This window comes from Pelodiscus sinensis, unplaced genomic scaffold (genome assembly GCF_049634645.1).
Source record: "Pelodiscus sinensis isolate JC-2024 unplaced genomic scaffold, ASM4963464v1 ctg40, whole genome shotgun sequence".
NCBI classification, from domain to species: Eukaryota; Metazoa; Chordata; order Testudines; family Trionychidae; genus Pelodiscus; species Pelodiscus sinensis.
Genome location: NW_027465932.1, coordinates 1038418 through 1049498, shown reverse-complemented (window position 1 = coordinate 1049498; position 11081 = coordinate 1038418). Strand labels below are relative to the sequence as shown.

Here is an 11081-nt window from a genome sequence, read left to right as displayed (position 1 = left end):
CAAGGTGCTAATGAAATTCAAAGAACTACACACAAGAGCAGGCCTGGGTATTCATAGACTTGTATTCTGGTGTTTCCAAATGACATCTGCAGACAACACACCAGCTTTTTTGGGGACAGAGGAGCCTGTGCAGGAACAAATTGGGGAATGAACAAGGTGGGGAGAAAGGATATAGACCATGCTGGGGTGCAGTGATGTTGCCGTTTGTGTGGCATCATGGACAGTGGGGTGGGCAGCCAATGCACGGAGATTGCAGTAAGTTGTAGAGTCCAAATGAGAAATCCAAAAAATTCTGGTACCAAGGCCGCTTGGGTTGGTTCTGGCCTCTGCCTCTGCTGCTGGAGGGTGATGGCTGGAGTTGCTTCCAGTGGCACAAACCTTTTACCCATTGTCCTAGATGTTGTCCCAATGGTACAGGCCCTCACTCCACTGATTCTGGAAGGCAGGAACTCTAGGTCTGGGTCACTGCTCTTACTGCCAGTCACCACCACACAGTGTATTAATCATCTCCTCTCCCTTGGTTCTTTTCAGCTTTGCCATCAGCTGCTTCAGTTTCTCTTCAGCCTTTAGGTGCTTTTCCTCAGTGCTGTCTTCCACCTTGGACTTGTTGATGTAACATTAGCCCCTGTTCTCCTGCACCATCCCCTCGGCTATTCCCATCAGCGCCGTAACCTGCCGGTCCCTCTCCGCCCCTGTGGCTCTGTTGTCGAAAGCGCAGTAGCGGTTCTTACAGGTTTTAATGAGCCTCTGTTACCTAGGTGCTTCAACCTCCCTCCCGCTCCAGCGCATGCTCCCTGCCGCGCACGCCTGAGTCACTGGCCTTGCTCCCAGCCTGGACTCAAACTCCTTCTTGCCAAGGAGGGTGTTTCCGGTTGCACTTTTCCCAGCTCCTGCCTTACCCACAAGGATGAATTTCCATGTGTCCCAGCTGCCCCCTCTCACACCTGCTGGGAGGAAATGTGACAGATTTACTACGTCATAGCACGGGTAAGAAAGTGATGATAGTTGGACTTAACAGTTCTTCTAGTTAAAATTGTGTCTTTATACAAACTGGCATTAAAACTCCAGATTGCCTGTGTTCCCAGATCTGGGTCTGGATTTCAAACCTTGGAGTCAGGCCCAGGGCACTGGAGCATGCAGGTGCTTTAGCACAAGTGGATTTCAAGTCACTAGTGACAAGTGCTGCTCTCACCATTGTTGTGCCAGAGCTGAGCAATCAGCTGGCATTTGGCATCACCATAGAGCTGAACTCAAAACATTCACCAGCCCCTTCGGAGCAGCAGAGCAGAACGAATAGGGCACAGTGTGCGAGGAGGGAATCGATTGGATCTGGGGACTTGCAAAAGCATCAAAGGGGATTTTGACTCTCAAGGAAGGTAGCCTGAGAACCCAGTAACTGCAGTTGGCACTTTCATGGTGTATCATTATTTCCAATAACAGTCATGTAGTGTGGCAGGGTTATGTGGCCAGAAGCCACCATTACAGTAACCTGACATGAACTCCTATGCAAGGCAAACAGGATCTTCACCCAGGTACTGCTGTATTGAGCCCAGGAACTCAAGTTGGCCTAAACCCTGATGCCGAAAGGCAGCCAGGTTTGCTCTGAAGATATCAAGGGGATGAGAAATCCCCCACTTCCAACTGCAGCGTTGTTCTGCTGGATGAAGGTGTCTTTGGTACCAGTACTTTCTCCAAAGGAATGTATCAAAACCCTGTAAGCAAGTCACCTCTTGATCCCCATTTTGACAAACTAAACACATTTAATTGTTGTGTCTCTGGGGAAGGCATTTTCTTCAGCCCCATGATCCTGTTTGTGGCTCTTTGCTGCACCATTTCCTAATGTGTAACATCCCTTCTCCAGTGTGAACACGAGAATCTCTGGCATTTCTGGTGAGACTGAAAGTTTGGTTGTTAAAGGAAATTGCTGAAGCTGTGGGTAGTCCTTGTAGCTGGATGTTACAACATCCCCGCCCATTCTCGGTGGATTGAAAACTGGCTAGTGGACAGATCTCGAAGAGGGAGTTTCAATGGTGAATCATCATCCACTAGGAGCGAGTCAGAGGGGGACCTGTAAGGACTCTGTGTAGGCCCAGCACAAGGGGTCTGGCAGTAAGTGTAGAAGCATTGCTGAGTACAGGGCAGCCCTGCACCGCAGTCAGGAGCACTAGGAAAGCTGGGTCTGTGCAGCCAAAGGCAAGAGAGAATCCAGGAGGAGCCCTGCCAGCCAACCCTACAGAATGAGCGTGACAGCCCAGAAAGCAGGGCTCTGAAAGAGATGATGAGGTCACAGTGGGCACTGAACCTGAGCGCCCATTCGGATGTGGTGGGAAAAGGGCTGATGTGTAATTAACCACTGGACCAAGCTATGGGAAGTGGTGGATTCGCCATCTCTTGCACTGGAGACTGGAGGTCTGGCAGGAAGAGGGGCTTTAGTCCAACCCACATTACTGATCTCATCACTGGAGTAATTGGATGAAATTCATTGGCCCAGGCTGTAAGGGGCACAGAGTAGATGATGTAATGGCCCCTTCTAGCCTTAAAATCTGACTCTCTGAGGTCCTGTCCCCTGTCTGACACTGGGTATGTACATGAGTCACTGCAACCTCAGTACCTACATGAGCAGGGAGGGGGAGCAGATTTCTGAGTGTCACTTACCCTGGGTGGGTTCTTCATTTTCTCTCCCTTTCCATTTTAGCTGAATGATTTGCAAAAAACAAGCCGTTACTTGTAAACCTATTGTCAGGGCAAAGAGAAACCAGGATAAGGCTGCAACCCATCCCCTTGCCACCTCGAGGGTTCTTTTCCATGTGCTTGTTCAGCACAGATCAACCTCTCACTCAGTTTGCTGCAGTAATCATGTGCCTCTTCTTTTGCATCAGGGTCTTACCATTCCTTGGAAATGACTGCCCTTGTGGCGGCACATCAGGGTTCCCCTACCTCCTGCACCCCTGAAATGGCACAGACAGACTCCCCCAGCCAGTAGAACAGAGGTGGTTTATTGCTTCTCCAGGGTACAGCCCAGCACAGATGGAATCTGGTTCCAGGGCAGGCCTAGGATGCCTCAGGCCCCGTTGAGATGGGGGAGCCTGGGCCCCTAAATCCCAGCCCATTGCTTAGGCTGCCTCCTCCATGATTCCAGACAGAAACTAAAAACCTCTCTTCCAGCCCTGCCTCCAGCCAGGTGTTTGTCTCCATCTTCCTCCCTTTGTCTCCCTCCCTGGGAGGCTGAGCCTGGGTGTCTGGGTTAATCCACATTTGGGAGAGTCAGTGAGAATCTCCCATCACAGCGCAGGGGGCCCCGGGTCACAGAGCAGACAGCCCCCCCACTGCGCCACAGCCCTCAAAAAGCTCTTCTGGTCCATACAACAGATCCCAGAACTGGCAATGGGATCAGGGTCAGAAACTACAAAACATGCCTCCCACTCCATAGAGGTTGAGCTGAATGATAAGGAAAGCCGAGGAGATTGTAGGTTTAGGGGAATGTTTTAAATAGAAAAATACCCTCCTCTGCTTCAGAAGAACAAGAGTCAGCCAGATGTGAAATGCATTCTGTTCGGGAGGGAGGCTGCCTTACATGTGACATGCTGTGCACTCCCAAGGCCGGGGTTGTACATTATCATGGCATTAAAGACTGTTGTAATGAGCATGTGCTAGAGGGTCAGACCAAGGTGGCTCAGGAAACTTGGATTCTGGGCTGCAACTTTCCCCTTTCAGTAGAGAGGGGACTTTGTGTCTGTCATTTCTTAATTTCTGACAAAGTTCTCCTGCGTCATTGGAGGAGCAAACGAGGGAATTGTCATTGAACTATGGGAGACTGACAGCCCCAGGGATCCCCTCTCCCCGGCTCTGCCTCTCTGTAGCAGACACGAGAGCTTTGAGTCTGTAACTGTCCTGAAGTCGCAGAAAAACCTCTTCTTTGCCCTGCCCCCCCTTCACCAGGCAATATATTATGGTGGCTTGCCATGTGCTCTCCCTGGGATATACCCACTTGCGAGATTGTGCCATGAGCATCCAAACCACTTCCAGACCCTGGCCTCACATACGCGGCTTGTCCAGGGACAGCACACGGAGTCCTCCCTGAAGGTGCTTGTGGAAACTTGCATATTTTCTCCTCACATCACATTTGGAACCAGGGATGGGGCAGGTGACCCTCTACTGCCAGCATGGACCATTGCTCCCAAGGCAGAAGCACAAGGAGTGTGGGGAGCAGGGTAACTGAGCTGAAGGGGGTCTCTGTGCCTTCACAGTGAGCGCTCCAGTGGCATGGGAGCATTATAGCAGCACCGTCAAAAGAGTGAAACTCATAGGTCAGCAGCAGAGCCCACAGAATGGGGTTTTCCCAGGACTTTCATGAGACGTGCTGCAGTTATATAGTTATTCAGTGGTCTCACGAGGTGGCAGGCAGGAACTGGTCTGCATGGGGAGCTAGTTTAAAAACCAGCACCCCACACAGACCAGCTCCCGACTGCTGCCTCATGCTGCTTCCTCTGATACAGAGTCAACAGAATGGGGGAGGGGCAGAGGTGGCTACGTAAAGCCAGTGTTTGTAGGGAGCTGGCTTTTAAGACGGCTCCTCCCCAAGCACTATCTCTTGCTTTTCCTTGACACTGTGGAAGAAGGCAAGGGGGGCTGCCTCCCTGCATCTATTGGCTCCCACCTGCCCTCCTCACCCTCTGTGCTGTGTATCCACTAGATATGGTGCTTGTAGGGAGCTGGCTTAAAAGTTGTCTCTCCATGGGCACCAGATCATGGCTCTTCCCACCACCCATTGCAGCCATGGATTCAGAGACAGCAAGGGGGAGGAGTGCATGAAGTCATCTGGAATAACTGAAAAACTTAACAGTTACTCCTTTAAGAGACTATGGGCCAGCATCCCTAATCTTTACATCATCTTATGATTTTGAAGTCCATCTCATGATTCTTGATGAACCTGACTCAAGGTTTTTGCACAATTGGAGGGGACAATACCACACCCAGTGTGATCTAAGAAAGATGCCTCTTCTTGCTGGGCCTCAGTTTCCCATCATGGTGTTGGGAATAATATTCCCTTTCTCCCATGCTTTCATCTTTCTTGCTATGTAGCCTGTCAGATCTGGAGCTACATCTAGACAGAGGGATGCAAATCAAGCAGACTGAAATTGCTAATGAAGCAGGGATTTAAATACCCCTCACTTCATTAGCATAAACATGGCCACAGCTTTATTTTGACACAGAGCTTTATTAAAAAAAAATGGCAGTCTAGATATGGATCTGTCAAAAATAAACCCTTTTTCAACAGATCCTGTATTCCTCAAAAAAATACAGATTTTTTGACAGATCCGCATCTAGACTGCTGTTGTTTTTTTTTTTAAAGCTTCGTGTTGAAAAAAAGCAGTGGACATGTTTATGCTAATGAAGCAATTTTCAACATGCCTAATCTACATCTCTCTGTTGGCAGAGAGGTGTAGTCTAGACACATCCTGGGAGGCTGCTCTCTCTCACTGGCTATGTCTACATGGGCATGATTTTCCGAAAATGCTTTTAACAGAAAACTTTTCCGTTAAAAGCATTTTCAGAAAAGCACGTCTAGATTGGCAGGACGCTTTTCCGCAAAAGCACTTTTTGCGGAAAAGCGTCCGTGGCCAATCTAGACGCGCTTTTCTGCAAAAAAGTCCCAATCGCCATTTTCGCAATCGGGGCTTTTTGGCGGAAAACAGTACTGTGCTGTCTACACTGGCCCTCTTGTGCAAAAGTCTTTCGGAAAAAGACTTTTGCCCGAAGGGAGCAGCATAGTATTTCTGCAAAAGCACTGACAATCTTACATGAGATCGTCAGTGCTTTTCCGGAAATTCAAGCAGCCAGTGTAGACAGCTGGCAAGTTATTCTGGAAAAGCAGATGATTTTGCAGAAAAACTTGCCAGTCTAGACACAGCCACTAGGTATAGTAGCTAGAGTCAAGATACTGAATGAAAAAGCTCAATGGTCTAATCTAATGTGGCAGCCCATCTTCCTAAAATTCAATGACAGCTGTGGAAGGAGAAGGAGGAGCAGAAGCAGGAGGAAGAGAAGGAGGAGAAAGATAAGAAAAAGAAGGAAGAAGATGAGGAGAAGGAGGAGGAGGAGTAGAAGAAGAAGGAAAAGTAAGAGGAGAAGGACAAGAAGAAGGAGAAACAGGAGGAGAAGGAGGAGAAGGAAAATGAGAAGGTGAAGCAGGAGGAGGAGCAGGAGCAGGAGCAGGAGCAGGAGGAAAATGAGAAGCAGGAGGAGGAGGTTGAGCAGGGGGAGGTAAAGGAGGAGGAGCAGAAGGAGAAGGAGGAGAATGAGAAGGAGGAGGCAGAGAAAAAGGAGGAGAAGGAAAAAGAGAAGAGGTATGAGGAGGGGAAGGGATGCAAGGAGGAGATAAAGAAAAGTAGTAGGAGGAGATGAAGAAGAACAAAGTGAAGGACAAGAAGGGGAAAGAGAAGGAGGAGGAGAAGGAGAACAAGGAGAAGGAGGAAGAGAAGAAGGAGCAGGACAGGAGGAGGAAGAGAAAGGAGAGGAGAAGGAGAAAGAGGTGGAGAAGACAGAGGAGAAGGAGGAAGAAGGAAAGAATTTTGAGTAAGAGAATTGGGGTATGTGTACGTTGTGGCCTTTTTCCGGTTAACTAGAGGTATCCCGTAAAACATCACTGCATCCAGGGAACACATCTGCTCTTCCACATTTTTTCCAAAAGAACAAACTCGCTCTTTTGGGGAGCCCTGTATTCCTTGTTTCATGAGGAATAAAAGCTCCTCCAAAAGAGGAGGCTTTTCTGCCATTTGGTCCTGTCTACATGCAGCAAAATGTTGGAAAAGCCTCTTCTAAAAAAACAATCGGAAAAAGGTACGCAAATTGTGGAGCGCAATTTGTGTCGCTTTTTCCAATAAAAGCGTGTAGTCTAGACATAGCTGGAACAACAGGAAGAGGAGAAAAATAAATATATTTTTATGAATACATTAAATTTACTTTTTATATATACATTAGAAGCAAGAGGAAGACCAAGGACAGGGTAGGCCTACTGCTTAGTGAGGAGGGAGAAACAGTAACAGGAAACTTGGAAATGGCAGAGATGCTCAATGACTTCTTTGTTTCGGTCTTCACCGAGAAGTCTGTAGGAATGCCTAACACAGTGAATGCTAGTGGGAAGGGGGTAGGTTTAGAAGATAAAAAAAAAAAGAACAAGTTAAAAATCACCTAGAAAAGTTAGATGCCTGCAAGTCACCAGAGCCTGACTAAATGCATCCTAGAATACTCAAGGAGCTGATAGAGGAGGTATCTGAGCCTCTAGCTATCATCTTTGGAAAATCATGGGAGACAGGAGAGATTCCAGAAGACTGGAAAAGGGCCAATATAGCGCCCATTTATAAAAAGGGGAATAAGAACAACCCAGGAAACTACAGACCAGTCAGTTTAACTTCTGTGCCAGGGAAGATAATAGAGCAGGTAATTAAGGAAATCATCTATAAACATCTGGAAGGTGGCAAGGTGATAGGGAACAGCCAGCATGGATTTGTAAAGGACAAATCATGTCAGACCAATCTGATAGCTTTCTTTGATAGGATAACGAGTCTTGTGGATAAGGGAGAAGCAGTGGATGTGGTATACCTAGACTTTAGTAAGGCATTTGATACAGTCTCACATGATATTCTTATCAATAAACTAGGCAAATACAACTTAGATGGGGTTACTATAAGGTGGGTGCATAACTGGCTGGATAACCATTCAGAGAGTGTAGTTATTAATGGTTCACAATCCTGCTGGAAAGGTATAACAAGTGGGGTTCCACAGAGGTCTGTTTTGGGACCGGCTCTGTTCAGTATCTTCATCAACGAATTAGATATTGGTATAGAAAGTACGCTTATCAAGTTTGCAGATGATACCAAGCTGGGAGGGGTTGCGACTAATCTGCAGGATAGGGTCATAATTAAGAACATAAGAAGATAAGAACGGCCGTACTGGGTCAGACCAAAGGTCCATCTAGCCCGGTAGCTTGTCTGCCGACAGTGGCCAGCACCAGGTGCCCAGAGAGGGTGGAATGAAGATAATGATCAAGCGATTTGTTTCCTGCCTTCCGGTCCCAGTGATTTGTTAACATTAAGTTTTTCTATTTGTTCCAAAACCTCCTCTAATGACACTTCAATCCAGGGCATTTCCTCAGATTCATCACCCACAAAGGACGGTGCAGATTTGGGAATCTCCCCAACGTCCTCAGCCGTGAAGACTGAAGCAAAGAAATCATTTAGTTTCTCCGCAATGGCTTTATCGTCCTTGATAAATGACCTGGACAAATTGGAGAAATGGTCTGAGGTAAACAGATGAAGTTTAATAAGGACAAATGCAAAGTCCTACACTTATGTAAGCGGGGGAATGGTCCCGCTCTTGTGGGGAACTTTCCTGGCTTCTATACACCCCGGTGAAATGAACCAGCGAAAGGATCTGAGTCCCCGCTCCCACTTCCTTTACCCCACGGCTCCCTGATCCTGAGGGCTCCCCCTCCACTCTCCTGAGTAGCAGAGCCCTTGAAACCCCAACAAGGCTGGGCCCAGGTTTCCTGGGGCTTAATCCCTGACCTTGTAGTCACTAGGGGCAGGAGTTAGGGTGTCCCCACTCCGAGGTGCTCTCTTTACACTGCAGGCCTTCTTGGCCCAGTGATCACTTCATAAGGTTCAAAGCAAATACAATTTATTAAACATCAACTGATTAAAGAGAATAGAATAAGAAACAATGAGAATGGTTAAATGAGAACACACAGCCCTGCTCTGTAGCACAGGGACATCAACACAGCAGTCTGCAGAGTGTAAGGACAGTTCACAGTCTCTTCCTTAGAAGCCCTGGATGTGCTGCAAGGGGCTGCAGGCTGGACACGCTTGCACTGGCAGTGACCACACAGCCTCAGTCTCTAAGTGGCCAGACCCCTCTCCCAGTCCAGAGCCTTTCCCCACACTTTGCAGGTCCCAGTAGCTCACCACATCCAGCTGCAGGCTGTGCTGCTTGGCCAGTTCCAGCTCCTTGTGTCGCTTCTCTGTTCCTTTTGGCTTTCTGAGCACTGCCAGTCTGCTGCTCAACACAGGATCTGCACTGCTTGGCCTGTCTGTGTCTGGTTCTGTCGCTGCAGGACTTCTTCTTGTACTCCTCTCTCAGCTCTCTGTCTTTGCAGGACCTCTTCTGCACACAGCTGGCTCTGCTCTTTCAGCTCCCTGTTTGCTCAGGGAGAGCCAGAATAATCCCCACTTACAACCTGTCAGTCAGGCTGAGCTGGAGTGTTGACTGCTTTCCATTGTCTCTGGGGTCTGTCAGTCTCATGAACCCTTCCCCTTCTGAAGCTGGTAAACCAAAACTCCCACAGAGTTTTAGTAAGGGGTAACAGTCCCCTTACACAAGTACACTGACATTCTAATGTATGAAATCAGGGCTTCTTGCGCAAATACTCTGATGCTCCCGCTCAGGAAGAAGCCATCTTGTGCAACTATTCTTGTGCAGGAAGCCTGTGCAAACAGGCAGCCAAGACATTTTGTGCAAAAGCAGTCTAAATGGAAAAAAGCCCTTCTGACCGCTTGGATGCTCCGTACCTGCAGGCAGCTCCTGGACTTCCTGGTAACCCGAGCCCCCTTAAAGGCAGACACAGCCTGCAGAGGCCACAAGGCAGAAGCAACTTTGCCACCTCTTCCCAGAGCTCTGACACGCGGCTCTGCTCCCTGCAACAGCCACCAGAACACTCAGGATGGCCGCTCCAGGGGAGGAACAACCTGTACCGCCAGCGCAGGAGGCCCCAAGGGGCACAAAGCACCACACTCCTTCCTGGTTTGCAGGGGAGCTCGAGGCCCTCCTGGACCTCTGGACCAAGGAAGAGGCATTCCAAGACTCACGGTCCCGTCGGCGCAATGCGGACATATTCCGCCGCATGGCCCAGGTACTCTCTGACCAGGGTCATCCAGCCCGGACCCAGGAACAGGTCCAGGCTAAGGTCAAAGAGCTGCCCCTGGGCTATGTCCAGGCGAATAAGGGCCAAGGGGCAGGAACTGACACCTGCCCCCATTCCTAACGGTTCCACACCATCCTGGGCCAGGCACCTTGGTGCCGGGGGACACCTGCAGGCTCCACCCCCCCCGTCACCAGGCCCAGTGAGGTGGAGGAGGAAGCACAGCTACCTAGTGGGTCAGAAGACCAGGCAGACCAGGGGAGCAGCGAGACCCTCCAGGCAGAGGCCCTCTCCGGCATCCCTGAAGTCTCCCACACATCCTCGGAAGCTGGGGAAGGATCCACTGGTGAGTGTTACACTTTGCATTCACAAGGACGGGGGGGATCCAGGTGCCGGGACGGGAGAGGGGGAGAGCATGTCACTCAGGCCACGTGAGCTGCATGCTGTGTAGCATTAGGCAGGAAGCAGCACATGCAACCACGTGCAGCCTGGTGACCGAGTGGCATGTGGCCGCAGCAGGCAGCTGCAGGGCAGGCCTGGGACCGTGCTGCTCACACACATCCAACGGGACCAGGGGAAGGGTGGATGCCGGCTGGAACCGGCCAGGGCCCCAGGGACTCAGCCCAGAGCCTGCACCTCCGCGAGGGTGCAGCACGCAGAACGGCACACTGTCCCATGCCTGGCTGTGAGGCACAGCCAGCTGCTCCTGGCAAAACCGCAGCATCACAGCCTGTGAGCGGGGCCCCCCCGAGCTCCTCGCCTGCTCCCGGTGCCTTGGCTGGCCCCCCGACAGAAGTCCCCACTGCGGCCACACATGTCCCTGGGCTACGTGTGTGAGGGATAGTGGGAGGGGGAGGGGGGAAGTGCTCAGGCCGGCCCTAGGGCCACCTGAGTTTTGCTGCAAGGATGGGACACTCCCCAGTCACTCTCCTGGTTCTGTCCAGGAGATATCCCACGCGATGGGATCTGAGAACCCAGACCACCTCTGCCAGACGTGCTCCCAGGCACTGTGTGGGGATTCATCTCACTCCCTGTCAAACACCATTGGTTAGCCCAAAGCCTCACAGCCTCCACCAGCAGGGAGTTCCACGGGTTAACACAACACAAGCGCCCTCCCACCTCCCAAGGGGCCAGGACACAGACCGGTGGTTACAATACATGGAGG

General features: G+C 50.2%; 1 protein-coding gene across 1 annotated transcript in view; it reads right to left on the bottom strand.

Moving 5' to 3' along the window:
• Window positions 1-618: 618 nt before the first annotated feature.
• LOC142825172 (GTPase IMAP family member 7-like) overlaps window positions 619-11081 on the bottom strand; it is a 35636-nt gene continuing 25173 nt past the window's right edge. The window contains 1 exon segment of the mRNA XM_075916941.1: window positions 619-700. Coding sequence (XP_075773056.1) covers window positions 619-700 — 82 coding nt within the window.